This window comes from Saimiri boliviensis, chromosome 7 (assembly GCF_048565385.1).
Source record: "Saimiri boliviensis isolate mSaiBol1 chromosome 7, mSaiBol1.pri, whole genome shotgun sequence".
NCBI lineage: Eukaryota > Metazoa > Chordata > Mammalia > Primates > Cebidae > Saimiri > Saimiri boliviensis.
In genome coordinates, this window is record NC_133455.1 from 118235979 (window position 1) to 118253237 (window position 17259).

The 17259-nt window shown below is 44.6% G+C and overlaps 1 protein-coding gene and 1 non-coding gene across 4 annotated transcripts in view; both read right to left on the minus strand.

Moving 5' to 3' along the window:
• ETV6 (ETS variant transcription factor 6) overlaps window positions 1-17259 on the minus strand; it is a 246973-nt gene that overhangs the window by 33482 nt on the left and 196232 nt on the right. For all 3 annotated transcript variants that reach the window (XM_074403277.1, XM_039461675.2, XM_039461674.2), the window contains 2 exons: window positions 16783-16947; window positions 2722-2856 (listed from right to left, as the gene is read on the minus strand). In XM_074403277.1, the coding sequence (XP_074259378.1) occupies window positions 2722-2856; window positions 16783-16846 (199 nt within the window). In that variant the 5' untranslated portion in view covers window positions 16847-16947. The remainder of the gene's footprint in view (window positions 1-2721; window positions 2857-16782; window positions 16948-17259) is intronic.
• On the minus strand, window positions 8630-8770 carry LOC120360789 (U4 spliceosomal RNA). Its single transcript, XR_005577208.1, has one exon. It is a non-coding gene; the product is annotated as a U4 spliceosomal RNA (small nuclear RNA).

Sequence of the window (17259 nt, forward strand, 5' to 3'; positions counted from 1 at the left end):
ATAGCCCCCCTCACTGGATCCCACCTGATAAAGACCTACACTTCTCTCCTTGTGTGCACCTGCTCATCGGAGCACATGTGCCCTGCCTGAATAGACAAAGGAGGGGAACACACGCTCTCAGACCCAGCTTCCTGGCCATCTGCTTAAGGAATGGTCTCTGAAAATGTACTACTCTTAAGAGCTGGGTCTGAAGCAGAGCTAACTGGCCTGCAGGGCAATGACACCCCTGACCTCGGCCTCATTAGCTCCGTTCCTTTACCTACCGAGCTCACCACCGCCGACATGATAGCACTTGAGAGAAAGCTGATTACAGCATATGCCGTGGCACATCTGTATTTACTTGGTTTGAGAGCAGCTCTCAGAGTAAGCTTTCTCTATTGTTGGGCTCCTGCAAATGAAAACAAGAAACACACCTACTTCTGAGTCAAATCAGGCCGAGGGGAAAAGAGGAAGGATCCGTGAGGAGACACCACAAGCCTCCATCATACTCGGGAATAAAATAGGGCTAGAAATTCCAAATGAGATTTCTAAAAACAAAATAATGAGAAAAGGAAAGAATGAGAGAGAGAGAGAGAGAGAGAGAGAGAGAAAACCCATCACACACCCTTTGTATCTGAAAGGCAGGCTAGGTAATATATTTCTTGCCTTAATGTCAAGCTTCAGTAAACCCACCTCCTCTGGAGTGGCTAGTGGCTATTATGCAAGCCGGAAATGCACATGGCAGGAAGAGCTAAGGAATGAAAAACCGAATTGGGGGAGGAGGGCAGCTGCTAAATTTAGCAAGGGTAGAGTGAGGGGAGGAAAGGATGAGAGGAAGGCAGGGAGCGCGCGCGAAATACTGTTCGCTCTCCATCACGGAAGCCGGGGGCCCTGCTGTGAAACGCTTGGCACAAGGAGGTGATGTCAGTCGCCTGGAGTCAGGCTCTCTTTTGTGAAGTGTTAATTAGGAAAACAAGACACTTCTCATGTTTTTGGTTTGCCAACAACAAAACAGAAATGTGAGCCCTGCTCTTGGGGATGATCAATCAATTTAAGGAAATGCCCCAAGAGACCAGGGTTCGAGGTGCCTGGTAATCTGAACCTAAGGAAAAGTACACGTGAAGAAGTGGGTGCACCTTCAGACGTCTGTTGTCTGACCGATCCGAGCAGGAGGATGTGGGTATCGTGACCCTCAGAGGCACGATCCATCACTCAGTGCTCAAGCTGTTCAGCTGTTTAATTCAATGGTGCTTGACTAAGGTTTTTATACTCTATTTCTGTGCCCCAGCACCTATTCTGGAACTAGGTCCAGGGCCTAAATTAAATTCTGGTCTTTTGCTTTCTACCAGTGATTAAGAGGAACAACCGGGACACTTGAAATAAACACCGACACTGAGTACACGCTAACCAGCCTCCTTTGGTGTGTGATGCGGAAAGCCCTGAGCCAACACTGAGTTCATAGACTTGGGGATTTTTTATTTCCTTGCTCCAGCTTTTATTACCCACTACTAAAAAAAAAAAAAAAAAAAAAAAAAAAAAAAAAAAAAATCTTCAATTACTTCCCATTTCTTTCCTCCATATTCCAGAAATCAAAGTTCTCTACACTCTGGTTCCAAGCTAAGCTCCTTGGACTAGCTCTGCACAAAATGCTGATCATCGTGAAAGCGAGGGTGATGGCTCAGAGGGGTTTATTTATTGTATTCTATGTGGAGTACGTTTGAAATTTGTTGTAATAAAAGAGTGGGGGAAAAGAAGATAAGCTCTATAATCCAAGTCATCTAATTGCTATCTATTCTAAAGCCTTACCCCACCCTTTTGTCATTTTCTTTGCCTGGAATGTTCTCCACTTCGTCCTTGCTTATCAGAATCCTGCTGGATCTCTAAGGCAGGAGTCCCCAAGCCCCAGGTCACTGACTGGTACTGGTCCAGGGCCAGTCAGGAACTGGGCTGCACAGCAGGAGGTGAGCGGAGGGCGAGTGAATGAAGCTTCATCTGGATTCACAGCTGCTCATATTACCGCCTGAGCTCCACCTCCTGTCAGGTCAGCAGCAACATTAGATTCTCACAGAAGCACACGCGCTATCATGAATTGTGCATTCGAGGGATCTAGGTTGTGTGCTCCTTGTGACAATCTCATGGCTGATGATCTGTCACTGTCTCCCATCGCCCCCAGATGGGAACGCCTAGTTGCAGGAAAATAAGGTCAGGGCTCCCACTGATCCTATATTATGGTGGTTTGTGTAATTATTGCATTAAGTATTACAACGTAGTAATAACAGAAATGAATGTAACGCATTTGAATCATCCTAAAACCATCCCTGCCCCAACTCTGTGGAAAAACTGTCTTCCACAAAACTGGTCCTTGGTGCCAAAAAGGCTGGGGACCATTGCTCTGAGGCCTGCTCCGGAGCTGCTTCCTGTATGAGCTGACCCTGCTCCCTGTACCTGGCTGTCATTGACCCTTCCACCACACCTTCATGGTGCCTGCTATACAGTGACGCTTCGGTGCTTCTGTGTGCAACCATCTCACTGCTTCACTCAGATGGTGAGCTTCAGGGAAACAAGGGTCTATCTTACGCACCTGGGCATTCTCGCCAGTGTCTTATACATAGTAAGCACTCGGTAATTGTCTGCTGAATGCAAAGTGAACTTACACGAATAAGAACAGCTTATCAAGTTAGCAATTAAACCTCTTAAATTTGTCTAAACCTCAGGCAAGAAAAGAGAAGCCTCTTCCAGTACCTTCTTCATGGTTCTGATGCAGTATGACCTCTGGCTGTGTGTGTATAGAGTTTGCAGGGTGGAAGAATGGTGAGAAAAGAATCCGAGGTTTCCTCTGCTTCAGAATATGCTGAAGGAGTTCATAGAGCACATCACCTGGAAAGAAGAAGGAAAGGGAAAGTGAGAAATGGAAAGATTTTATTCCAATTAACGATTTAGTGAGCAGCAGCTATGTGCCTGGCTCTGTGCTAGAGATATGATTAGAGAGCAAAACAGGCCTGCCACCTCCTACCCTCACCAAGCTCACGGGGCACGGGATGCAGCACTTCAAACTCAAAAGGTCAGAGCCACATGAAGTTTTCAATCAAACTTTTTTGACTATGAAAATCATATATATATATATTTTTAAACGGTCTTGCTCTGTCACCCAGGCTAAAGTGCAGTGGCATGATCTTGGCCCACTGCAACCTCCCCGTCCCGGGCTCAAATGATCCTCCCATCTCAGCCCTTCAAGTAGCTGGGACTACAGGTGCGCACCACCACACCCAGCTAATTTCTGTATTTCTAGTAGAGACGGGGTTTCACCATGTTGCTCAGGTTGGTTCCGAACTCCTGAGTTCAAGTGATCCACCCACCTAGGCCTCCCAAAGCGCTGGGATTACAGATGTGAGCCTCTGTGCCTGGCCCCAGAAATGTTTTAAAAAGGCAGAAAACCAGAAAGAAAACAAAACATTACCTATACTTCCATCACCAAGAGACAGAAGCCCTGTTAATACTATCTATAGTTCTACAGTTAGAATCAGGTTTTTAATAGTTTAGTATCCTCTCTTCCCTCCACATTAGGTTTTGGACACTTTCCCACATTACCGAACTGCTTCAGTAGCTGCCTAACAATGGCTGGGAATTTAAACTATCCCAATTTATTGCTATTATTTTTGTGAAGATGTTCTTTTTACATCCATCTTAGCTTGCATTTCGGGTTAAAGAATTATGAAGTCACTAAGTAAGGACATTTTTAAGGTTCCAATGACAGCTCATAGATTCTTCATAGAAATCTTCCCTACAGAGCAACATATACCTTTTTAACCAACCTCAATCCTAGGCAAGAGAAGAATAAATATGAAAACAATTCACAAGTCTGGTTAGAGGTGGTAACTATTAAAGATACTCTATAAGGAACTGGCACGTCTGGGGTGCTTCCCTCCTTTAACAATGCGCACAGGCATTGCTGCAAGGTTCCACAATCTCTAGAAAATCGTCTAGCGATGTCAGGCCATTGCCACAGCTGGGATGAGCAGGCGGCTTTCTGTACTGCTATATATATTTGAAGTGTCCACAGAGTAGTTAATTAGAAAAAAAAAAAAAACCCTCAAACCCTGTCATGGTCTTGTCCCACCCCTTTGACTTTGATCCAAGTTGAAAATCAGGTGGGTGCCTCAAAACCCTTTGGGGGTGGGTGATTAATCATTAAAATACCACAGGCCTCTGTCTCCCTACACCCTTCTACACACACAGATATGCAATCCACAGTAATAACAAACAATGGGTCTTTGTCTCTAATTTTAGCCATTTTTAAACAAATATTTTAATTACCAACTTAAATTCAAGGCATATTTTGGGTTGGCGATATTGCTGTATTATTTTTTCTTTGAAGCTCAGCATGGACCTGAGAAATGTTCCATACTCATTTCTTTTTCTCTACCACTCCCACTCCTCTATCACTGACACTAAATAAAGCTCCACGGATACCCTATTCTAAGTGATTCCTGAGGGAATCTTGTGTTTTTGCCTTGACTTTGTGTTCCTTCCTCTACCTTTGAAATTTGGTTGCTGTTGGGATGACTTTCTGCCACTACTTAGTATCATGACTAAATAAGGCAAAATACTTCAAAGAGCTGCAGACACCATGCCACTTGGGTATTTTATTAAAGGGAGATAGGCAGGGAGATACAGAGGTGCCCCGTACCAGACTTTTGAAACTGCTCTGTATAAGGTAGAACCATGGCACACATGATTGCATTTGAGAGCAGAGAACGGCTTCGGAATTCATTGAATCCAAACCTAGTAGTCATGGTGATGTCTCCGATGAGACGGGGATAAGAAGCCTGAAATACAGTCCTATTTTAATGATTCATATTTTAATCTCATACAAAAATAAGCCCCTAATCAACACTTTGTTTCTTTTGGTTTAGTGTAATGACTTCCTGAACTTTTAGTAATTTACATGGCCTCACACTTGCTGGGTTTTATCAATGCTTTTTTTTTGGTAGTATGCAGAATAGAAAAACGAAAACATTGAAAAATGTGTTCCTGATGATTACTATTAAAAAAAAAAAAAGGTCAGTAATTAGTGTATCCATTTTGGAAGGGGAGGCCAGGAAATATAAATTTAGTGTCTGTGAGGGTGTTCAGCTTGGTTCACTTAACCAGGCGGGCTGGTGTGGTGGTGGGAGGTGCTGACTGCCGAGGCAGCCACGGCTGCCTGGGCTGGAGTCCCAGCTCCTGTGCACCAGGTGACCTTCAGCAAGTCCCTGAACTTCTCTGCAAAATGCAAGAAATGCCACCAACCTCCAGCATTTGCTATGAGGGTTAAAGGAAAGAAAGGTCAAGAAGCACCCAGAGTAGGGTTTGGTGTACAAACTGCCCCTGCACCCCTCTTGGTGGCTGCTTCTGGGCTTGGAGAAGCTCCCTGGGGGGTGGCTCGAACAAGGGCTGCAGAGCAGGCAGGTGACTTTTCCTTCCGTTTTCATGTCTCTACGTACAGAGAGAAACTGAGGCCAGACAGCAACACAGTGAAATCAGACTGGTGCCTCTTTGGGCATGCCCCTTAGTGTCACTTGGCCTCAGTTTCGTCATCTATCAAATGGCAATGCTGATGGCATGTACCTTGTGGGATCATTGTAAGCATTCAGTGAAGTGGTCTACGTAATGAGCTCATCATGGTGTGAGGCAAATAGGAAAAGCTCGGTAAACACTAGTCACTGCTTTGACCACCACCGCCATCACCAGGAACACTCCCATCATTATGATTCCTGATATTATTAAAGCGGCTTAGGACAGGTGTGTGGATCTCTAAGGAGATCTCACATGGAGACTAGAGGAGGAATATCTGCGTCATAGCCAACTTCATGTTCCCCTTCCAGAAAGGGTAAAGAAGGTTAACTGAGGCCACTCCCAGTCTTGGGCTGTTCGGATGCCTCATCCTGACCTGGTGGGCTAAGCCTCTGGGGGGCTGATACGTGCTCTGGTGCGCACCTCCAGGCTTCTGCACTGGGCTCGCTTCAGCCTCCCATACTGACGCTGGCCAAGGGAGCAGGCACAGAGGGGTTCTCCCGGAGTACAGGAGGAAGGGCGGGTCAAGTGGACTCAGCCAGTTTCCTACCTAGACCATAAGCCTATTTTGAGACTAATAAGGTATCAGGAGCAGACACTTGAAGTCCCACGTACTGGACCAGGAAAAAACTTAGTTCCAAGACCCAGGAGTGTGCCTTAGCTGGGTCAGTCCATGCACAGACATGTTTCCTCAGCAACCAGGGGCTCAGTCGGGGAACGCGGCTGGCTCAGCACAAACACATCAGCACTATGCAGGTGGGGACCACTTGCTGTGCATGCGCTGTGAGCATACGATTGGCAGTGATAGTGTGTCCCAAAAATAAGTTGGAATCTTAGACCTAGACAGGATTCTAGAGGTTTCTTAGATGGACTCTAAAGTGTGCTCACTTGAGTCTCCCACCTTCCCTTCCCCCAGAAAGAAGTAGCTTTGGCTGGGTACTTCCAGTGATGAGTAGCTCGCAATGACACAGGCAAACCATTTTTGGACACTGTAGTTGATAGAACGTTTCTGTCCTGAGGTGAAATCTGGCTCCCCCGCAATCTCTGTACCTTGGTTCTTGGAGTAACAAAGACTATGTGTCTTGTCTATAGCAGATTTCTAAGTAAATGAAGATGGCCCTCCATCTTCTTCTGTGTCCAGTGTCCCTTCATTCCTCAACACCCAGCCTGCTCTCTTGGTGTATGTTTCAAATTTTCATATATGTAGGCAATCACATCTAAAAGGCGTTCTTACCACAAGAATCTGGCTAGGTGCTGTGCCTCACACCTGTAATCCCAGAACTTTGGGAGGCAGAGGCAGGAGAATCACTTGAGCCCAGGAGTTGGGAGACTAGCTGGGCAATATAGTGACATCTCCAGCTCTACAAAAAATACAAAAATTAGCTGGGCATGGTGGTGAGTGCCTGCTGTCCCAGCTACTCGGGAGGTTGAGGTGGGAGGATTGCTTGAGCCCAGGAGGTCGAGGCTGCAGTGAGCTGTGATCGCACCACTGCACTCCAGCCTGCATGACACAGTGAGACCTTCTCTCAACCAACCAACCCACCCCACAAGAGTCTCTGGAATAAAGAAACTATTTAAAAATGGGTTATATTTATTTGCCCACTGAAAATAAAGAGCATGTGCCACAGCCCTGTGTATCTAACTTAGCTAATGGCTGAAATTTAAAGGACATTTTTCAAAAAGTTCTTAGCCCATTTGATTTTTAATAAATCTTCCCTGTCTTCCCAGAAAAGACACACAGTGACTAGTACTAACTAGTGCTTATATTGCACTGTTCAGTGGAACTGAGCCCTACTGGTTAAGGAACCATAGTTTTTACTGGTTTCTCCATCTACCTTCATGCACACATACACAGTTCATGTAGACACATGCATGTGGAGAGGTAGCTTTGCCATGAAGCGGGGGAGTTTCAGGACCCTTCACATGCGCGGGTCCCTGGGAGGAGTTCTAGAAATATTCATATTGCCTAAATTGTAAGCCTCAGGCACATAAAATCTAGATAAACTCCTGGGTGCATGCACACACACATACACACGTGCACACACACGAAAACAAAACACACAACTTTACATTGGTGATCTTTACGTGAAAAGCTAGGCACGTTCTTTGAGAATCCTAAATTCCATTATTTATTGCAATGTGTTTCAAATCGACAGGAGAGAGCGAGTCAACAATACTGCTGTGACATGGCTCATCAATCTTACCAGTGTCTGAGGACCAAGAACATCCAAGATGCTCTTGAGGGGGGTTACATTTATTTAAGTAACTGAGTTTTAGAGGAAAGCACTTGGGCTCTGGAGCAAGGGAGTCCCAAGTCCGAATCTTGGTTCCTCTGTTTGTCAACTGTATGCCCTTGAGGAAAACTATTTTTCCTCACTGAGCCATAGTTCCGGGCTTAGTTCCATATTCTTGTGTGTAAAATGAGAACTGTGCCACAGACTTGGTAGGGCTGTTATGAGGATTAAATGAGATGATATGTACGAAGCAGCAGCCCCATGTCTGCCATAATACACACTCAATGGATGGTCTCTCTTGCAATTGTCCTAAGTGTGAACAGACATGTCTCACAAAACCCGGCGAAAAATGTTTTCTTTGTTTCAGTACTTTTGTATTTAAAGCACATGCATACGTTTTACAAAGTCACATTCAGATGGATGGAATGTTTTTTCCCCAGTTGACATCATTTTATACAGACATTTCTAGTTTACAGTTAGCTCTTATACTCCCATTTGTGGTCCTATTGCCAGCTTTTTTAATTGTGTTTCACACCTTCAGCTTTTAAGCAGTTTCAAGTTTTTTCTTGCCCACACGCACGCCCCTTGTCCCCATCCTCCCTGTTAGGTACAGCTCCTGTTTCTACCCTCCCATCACAGCCAAACTTCCCGCGGGAGCTGTCCAACACCATTCTCTCCACTTCCTCACCTTCCATTCTGGTTCCTACTCCCACCCTTCTCCCATCTGCTTTTGCTCAGGTCATCTCCCTGTTGTCAAATCCAAATGGCAATGGTTGGTACTCGGGAAATTGCCTGACTTCCTTCTCAGCAACATCCGCACCAGCAATCTCTATTTCCTTTTTTTTTTTTTTTTTTTAAATCAGTCTTCGTAGAGACTGTCAAAAATTGCCAATGCCGACTGTATTGCAAGTTGTCACGGCGGGGTATTGGGAAAAGTTTTCAATCAGCAACCATCGCGCCTCGGATAAACCTCATTGGCTATGATACTACCACTGCACAAAGCTACTTCCCTTCTCTTAGAATACTCCATGGCTTCAGAGGTTTCCACCCGTCCTGGTTTTCCTCCTACCTCTCTGCTCTTTCTCCTTCTCCAGCCCTTCAGTAGGAAAGTTCCTCAGGGCTTTCACCAGCCCTTCTTCTTGGGCAACCTCATCTACTCCCATGGCTTCAGTCCACTCATCTATGCTAAATCTACTCGTCAGGCACTTCTTCTGAACTCCAGAACCACTTTCCAGTATCTCCTAAGTACTTCCTCCTGGAGGTCATACAGGCACCACACATTGAATGTGTCTAACACAAACATCTTTACAAACCAGATGGCCTGCCTTAGGTCAGTAAGTGCTCAGATGATCAGACCAGAAACCTGAGAGTAATCTTTAAGCCCTCTCTTCCACTCATCTAATATGAAACTGGTCCCCAAGACCTGAAGACTCTGCCTCTTATCTGTGTCTTGAAACACCTCCTCTCTCAGTGGGCCTCAACTTTAGTTAATGTCACAACCATTGCTCCTAGTCTACAGCCCAACAGATGCCCCACCCCCACTTTTCACCTCCACACCTTGCCATGACCATCCTCTGCTTAAAACAAATGGCTTCTACTTGTCTTCCAACAAACATTTAAAACCCTGAACATGACCTGCAAAGCCCTGCATCATCTACTGAAGAAATAATAAGTGAGTGAATGAATGAATGAATGAATGGCTGTGACAATACCACGTATCCCATGATATTTACCTTCCCCAAGTTTGTTTAGCTAGTCACACACGGGGGGGGGGGGGTGGTTGGGGAATTTCCAGTTTTTACTACTATAAATAGAATTGTTAAGGGCATCTTTTTTTTGCCCACTCTTGGATGATTTCCTTAGGCTATCTGCTTAGGAACAGAATTACAGTGAAAGGGTATGATTTGTTCTAAAGTTCTTATTATATACTCCTTGTTCTCAGAAGGCTGGGACCAATGTTTAGTGTCATGTGCAATGCTACCTGGAGACTCTTGGGGTGTGTGTGGGGCGGGGGTTGCAACTTTTAACTTCTCACGTTTAGTAGGTTTAAAGTAGAACCCTAACATTGTTAAGATCTGCATTTTTCAGGTGATGATTTGTTACGTACATATCCTTACACGTAGATTATCTAAATGACACGTTCTTAAATTTGCAAACAGCTCTCTCTTCTCTTTCATTTTTATTCAGAGGCTTCAGTTTCCTTCTGGCTTTTTTTTTTTTTTTCTTTTTTTTTTTTCAGTTAAGCGTATGTCTGGTGTGGGAGGGGTACTTTTTAGATGTGTCAAAACATTCTCTCTACTGGGCTCTTTCTGCCTTTGATGGGTTCAGGATGAAGCCTTAGGGGTCCATCCCTTAAGTTACATAATAAATTCAACAGTGAAAACACCAGTGCATAACATGCCCATTCCTGTAATGGGACTGCTTGGTTTTCTAACTCTGCTCGGTCCTAGTTTCTAAGCATTCCATTCAATGCATTTTTGCAGGCTGATTGAATTAACCTTTTAATTTAATATGGAGTGCCTTCTGTGATCACAACAACAAATTTGTCTTTTACTTAGAAACAAATATTTGAAATTTAGTTTATTATTTGTGTCTTATACACAAAGACCCTGAGAAAAAAGAAGCAAGTTATGGGAAAAATTCAATATTATATTTAAGAATAAAACTCTTAGGCCGGGCGCGGTGGCTCAAGCCTGTAATCCCAGCACTTTGGGAGGCCGAGGCGGGTGGATCACGAGGTCAAGAGATCGAGACCATCCTGGTCAACATGGTGAAACCCCGTCTCAACTAAAAATACAAAAAATTAGCTGGGCATGGTGGCGCGTGCCTGTAATCCCAGCTACTCAGGAGGCTGAGGCAGGAGAATTGCCTGAACCCAGGAGGTGGAGGTTGCGGTGAGCCAAGATCGCGCCATTGTACTCCAGCCTGGGTAACAAGAGCGAAACTCCATCTCAAAAAAAAAAAAAAAAAAAGAATAAAACTGTTAGAAATAGTAAGACAATTATCTTTAGTTAGATACAGAATATAAGGTAAGATAAATAAAATAATGAGCTCTTGAGAAAGCAGAACTTTGTGAAATAACGATGTGTTTTAAGGAAGCAGCGGGCAGCTGGTTTTCACTATGTCACCATCACATCAACTCGCCTGATCAATGTTTAACGTTATCTGCAAGGCTACCTAGGTCTCTCCAACTTCTAACTTCTCAACTATAGGACATTCAAAGTAGAACGCTAACTTTGCTAAAACTTGCATTTTTCAAGTGTATGAGAGCAGGGAGGGTGACCACCTCTATTTCACAAACAAGACAAATGAAGAGCTAAGAAATAAAATGACTTTCCCATAAGTGACCCATCTAAGCATTTTTCTGGTGTGTGATACACATTTTTTACTTGCTCAAAGATGCAGTAAAGAAAGAGCCAAATCTGGTGTCTTCAGACAAGGGTCACGCCTGCTACAACTCCCACTTTCAGGGCTGTAAGCTCCCTTCTGTGACCTATCGCCATGAACTCTCTGACTTAAAACAGCCAGTTGACACGGCCCTTCAATCTAGCAAACCTACCATTGCTTAATAGAAATTAATAGGCCAACTGATTCAAGAAATACTACGTAAAGACCAGTATTTTCGGTTTAACTTTGCAAGAGAATTTTACTATATTTGAAAAACATAAGCAAAGCATATTTCCAGAGACAAAGGTTCTGGTGGGTTGGAAATGGAGAAACAATTTGCAAAATCACACTCTAGTCTATATGAAAAGACTGCAGATTGTAGTCTACTAAAATCCTCAATATATTTAGCAAATCCCCAATACATTTTTGCTGAATTGAAGGAACTCTGAACATATGTTTCTTTCCCTTTTTTAGCATTGATAGCAAGTGAGTGTAACATGAATTAAATTGATAATAACTCGTGGGTTTCCTTGTTCATATAAAAGAATGGGTCCCTAAATCCATTCCACCTGAATGTCACACAATGGCTAACCCTAAGTCAGGGTTAACATAAATGCCAACCTGTCTGTTCCTTCCCGTCAATGCGTTTTCTCCGAGTCTCAAAGTAGTCAGGTAATCAAATACCTCCCTGAATTTAAACCACTTCAGAACCAGTTAGTGTGATAAGTACCCCGAGGTCTCTATACAATTATTCTGTCCAGGTGAAGTTTTTTAAAATTGGGATCCCTCCTATTTATTCTTCAGCTTTACAAACGTTATACATTTGTCATCTGTTATATCCTCCAACTGGGAGACTATTCCAAAGAAAATATCCCATTTGTCTTCAACCTTGAAATCTTCTGGTTAGAGACCATATAGTTATTTAAAGCACATTGCAAATGTTCCCTGCTTTATCCTAGGGGCTGAACATGGAGGATTCTTGTCCTGGAAGTCGATGTGGTAAGTGTCATTTGTTAAGCTGGTCAAAGAATATGGCATTCAGGGAGTCTACTGTATTTGGACTAGGTATGATTGTATTTCAGGTAATTGTAACTCATTGAGTCCAGTGCTCTCCTCTCTACATTGGAGAGGAGCTGTGCTATGGAATGTTGTTTCCATATACAGAGAGCAAAATTTTAGGTGAGGCTAGGCAGGAAACAAAGGCCAGGTGGAAGATTTCAACATCAGTTCATGGTGGTGAGGCAGACAGAGACTTCTGTTTTATTCCAGCAGCGCCATGACCAGTGAGGACTACTGCTGATTTTCCTTATGCAGCAAAAAAGATTCACGGAAAGGCAACGGGAAAAAATCGGGTGAAGTATAAACTTTATAAGGTACATAGGTTGAAGGAGATCAGAGTATTTATTCACTGCCTGTAGGGCGGGACGCTACACTGTTAGCTAGAAACTTAACACTGTTTCAGTGTGGAAGTTGGGCTGAACTGTTAAGAATTGAAAGGAGCTTAGGATCCATATGGTGAGAACCACATTTTATGGATGAGGAAAAGAAGGCCAAGTGAAGTGGTGTGATTTGTGAAGGGCCAGGTGTAGAACCCCGGCCTGAGGGCTTCCACTACACCAAACTGCTAAAGCAGAATGCCCGTGTCAGAAGAAACAGTGGCAAATGTGACATCTGGGAAATACAAAGGATTTTCAATCTAGATCTTGCCCCTGCCTAAGGAGAATGCCCGTGGCCTTCCTCCTCTTGCTGAGCAGAGGGATGAGATGGGTCTTCTTAACTCCTTCTTAGTTCTGTCTTTTAAACCCACTGACAATACTTTTGTGTTCTGTGATAAGTTTTCCTGTAGGCTCTGCTGGGAGGCATCACCTTGAAATTCTGTACACGGTTTTCTAGTGGATGCCTTAATTAAATTCCCTTCAGTATAAATTTATCTTTATCTCCAGCTCATAAAATTCTATATAATGTAGATGATGTATGATACTCACATCTATTATTTCAGCTCTGGCCTGCCTCTTGTTTGAGATTTCCAGCTGCAGAACAGGACAAGTCTTCTTGAATGTCCTGGCACTGCTCGCTCAAAAATGAACTCTTACCACTGCTTCCCAAGTCAGCTCCCCATTTTAGCTCGCCCTTTGTGCCTGGGTATTATTTTGATGTCACTGATGTGGTTCTGGGCTTCATTGCCTCCCATTAGGATCATAGCAACCCCACTCTAACTAGCTTTCCTGCTTTGAGTAAGCTGTAGATTTAACGAATCTGCCCTATGCACTGAGGGCAAAGGTCTGCTGCAAAAAGAGAGCTCCAATCCTATTTTCCTGATCAAAACTTTCCAGTGGTTTTCCAATTACTTGCAAGATAAAATCCAAACTTCTTAACCTGGGTAGTCTCGAATTGGGTCATCGATCAACCCGCATTTATTGAGTGCCACCTGGATGACATGCCCTGGTGTTAGGTACTGGAGACTTGGCAGCTTAACAGAACACAATCACTGCCCACATTGAACATTCTACTCTAAGGGAGAGATCCAGAGTAGCAAACAGTCATGTATAACTGCGTGCGTGTGTGTGTGTGTGTGTGTGTGTGTGTGTGTGTGTGTGAGAGAGAGAGAGAGAGAGAGAGAGAGAGAGAGAGAGAGAAGATGAGAGAAAGGAAGGTGGAATAGAATTAGGGAAGTAGGTATGGGAGTCACGGTGAGGAGGCAATCAGACAAGCGTGGAAAGGCATGGCGAGTGATGTTCAACCATGTTTCAAAGGGAGGGTCTAGCACATGCAGCCTTGTCTCTGAATTCCTCTTCCACGTACCCTGGCCTACACCTCCTTAACATGCTTCCTCAGCTCCTTCTTGTTTACCTTTCAAAGTTTTCAAAGTCAGGCTCCATTACCACGTCTATGAGGTCTGTTTGACAATCCAGCTAGAAATGGCCCCTCTCATCTCTCAACTCCCTTAGCCTGTACCTGTGTACTGCTGGCATGGTGCTGCTTGGTGAATACTCATGGAATGAATTTCTGCGGCCACCCCCTGTGATTTATAGCACCTCACATCCCTTCTAGTGCATCAGGCTCAGCGGGCCTTTTTGCCTTTTCTGCCTCTTCTACTCCTCAGGTGGGCTTTCTCACCATCACCCACACATACCTGGTGATGCTGTTCCAGTTACCCCTGCCTGCCCAATCTCACCCATTCTTCACAGTCCAGACAGACTCCATTCCTTCTCTCCCGAGACCCATCCTCCTCTGCTCTCTCCCTCCTCCATCCTTCTTTGGCCTTTAGGTCAATGCAATCCTGCTTCTAACTGGACAGTAACTTCCTCGAGAGCAGCACCATCTTCCACATGGCCTACCCAGCAAAGACTTGACAAAGCGGCATGGAACTGTGGACAGACTTTCACGCATCTTTGTTCATAGTTTTGAGCAGAGAGAACCCAGTTTCATAAATAATGCTGAGAGGTCCCTGTGGACGAAAATAAACTAGCTTTGAAAAAGAGCACCTGAGACAGGATGAAGAGGAAGTTTGAATTGGACATTGGGGAGAAGAGCTTGCCCAAGGTGCAATTCACATCAAGTCAAAACCCACTACTGTGTTTTCCTTTCGCTGCTTTACATGAATGGTTTCATTGGAACACTAAAGAGATGGAGATTTTTCCTCCAGATATATAATGTTGCCTCTTTGCGTATAATATGTCTGAGTTTCCACTGGAATAGAAAAGGAAAGTATTTTGTAATAAATTCAAAGGAACTATTTAGGATGGTTTGATTTACTTATATGGTTGTTTTTTAGCTTTCTCTTTTTTTTTTTTTTTGAGACAGAGTCTCACTCTGTCGCTCAGGCTGGAGTGCAATGGCGCCATCTTGGCTCACTGCGATCTCCGACTCCCAGTTCAAGCAATTCTCCTGCCTCAGCCTCCCGAGGAGCTGGGATTACAGGCACGTGCCACCATGCCCAGCTAATTTTTTTGTATTTTTAGTAGAGATGGGGTTTCACCATGTTGGCCAGGTTGGTCTCGAACTCCTGAACTCAGATAATCCATCTGCCTCGGCCTCCCAAAGTGCTGGGATTATAGGCATGAACCACTGCGCCTGGCTGTTTTATAGTTTTCCTATTAGGAGATTACATAAGGATGATCTGAGACAAAAGGTTTCAGGTATATTTGTGTCCCTTCTAAATTACTTGGTTTTGGAGATAGAAATTTTCAAGTTTCAGTAACATCTCTCTACTTTGGGGGAAACTTCCTCTTTTGTAATTTCTTCATATAAACGGTCCGTGACAAGTGGGAAGAACGGGGAGATACGGGTGCTGGGGCTTTATCTCATCTCCCGTAATGAGGGACATTTCCTCATGACGGTTGGTTTATTAACTTCTGGCAGGCCTCCAGGAGTAAATAAAGGTTGAACGGAGTTAGGGACTATGCCAAGACCTTCAGCAGGATCCTCGCCCTTTGGCAAGTTACATCAGAGTCGAGGTCTGCAATGGGATTTGGTAAAATGCAGGCCTCGGGTACTTCAGTAACTAACCCCGCAAGAGGCATAAACCGGAGACCATAGTTCCCCGTTGACATATGTAGTTCCCAGACAGGTACCTTCTAAATATCCGCAGGGTTTAGGGAACGAAAAAGGAGACAAATCTTTGAAGCCTTATCCACATGAGCAACACACTTTGCAGGTGGAGATGCTTGTTACTGAACGGAAATCTTCTAACGCGGTCTTAGGAGCTCTTAATTCGACAAGCTCTCTAAGTCAGATAAGCCCGAGGAAACCTCCACATGTATTTTTTAGGATTTCTACAGGCTATAAGATACATTACCTCAAACAAGTCCTTCGTCGAAGGGAAATCACTTGAAGCCTTTCTAAACTGGCCTTGGCTACTAGGACCTCGCCATTTCCCAGTCTTTATCGGCAGTTTCCTCATTTCTACTTTCCTTTCTAGCCCTTCTACCTCCTTCTCCTTCCTCTCTCTGTTTTCGGTTGAGCAGTTCACAACCTGCACTCCCCCTTAGGTATCTCTGTTAGAGAGTCAAAGGGTTAGAATGGCATTTTTTTTTTTTTCCTTTTTCTGAGACAGGTTCGAGCTCTGTCACCCAGGCTGGAGTGCAGTGGTGCGATCTCAGCTCACTGCAACCTCCGCCTCCTCAGCTCAAGCAATCCTCCCACCCCAGCTTCCCGAGTAGCCGGGACTACAGGCATGTGCCACCACGCCCAGCTAATTTTTAAAACTTTTGTAGAGATGAGGTTTTGCCACCTTGCCCAGGCTAGTCTCAGACTCCTCGACTCAAGCAATTCATCCTCCTCGGCCTCCCAAAGTGCTGGGATTACAGGTGTGAGTCACCATGGATGGCCAAGCTGCTTCTTCTCCTTAGTGGCACAGTCAGAGCCTTAACTTGCAGTGTCTGTAGGACTAAATAGGGTTCTGCTCCTAAGCTTAAAAGCTTCCCCTCTTGGTCTGTAAACTCTTCCTCTTCTTCCCTCAAACTGGCTCATGCCCGCATGATCTTCCTTCAACTTCCTTCGATCATCATCCCTTCCTTGGAATGACCCACTGTGAGGATCTCTTGCGCCGGGTGAGGGGTGGGTAAAGACCAACCACTGCCTAACGGACTTTCCAAGTTGAACATATGTCAAGAGTCCAGACTCTCACCTGAATGAGGAGATCGATAGCGAAAGTCCTCTTTGGTCAGCAGCAGGAGAGCTTTGCCATTCATTTCAAACGTGTTGCTGTCAATTGGCCGTAAAGAAAACTCATTTTCAGCCCACTTGAGCCACTGGGCTACGTCATCCCTGCTCCAGTAAATTGGCTGCAAGCCTGTTGGAGAGAGCACAAGGCAGAAAGAGAGAAAGGTCTTGTCAGTTAGACAGCTGGAATAAAGGGAGAAGATCTCTGAATAGTTAACAAAATGAATTTCCATGTCTCAAGAGTCCTGGCGTTCAACTGAGTCCTCCCTCCTGTCCTTGTTTGAGCCGCCCCACTGGGGGCTTCTCCAAGCCCAGAAGCAGCCCCGAAGAGGGGTCCAGGGAGCAGTTTGTGCACTAAACCCTACTCTGGGGTGTGCTGTCAGAGGAACTTTTTATTTAGAGGCAAAATGAGAAACAGATTCTTTATGTGTTTAAGGGATGG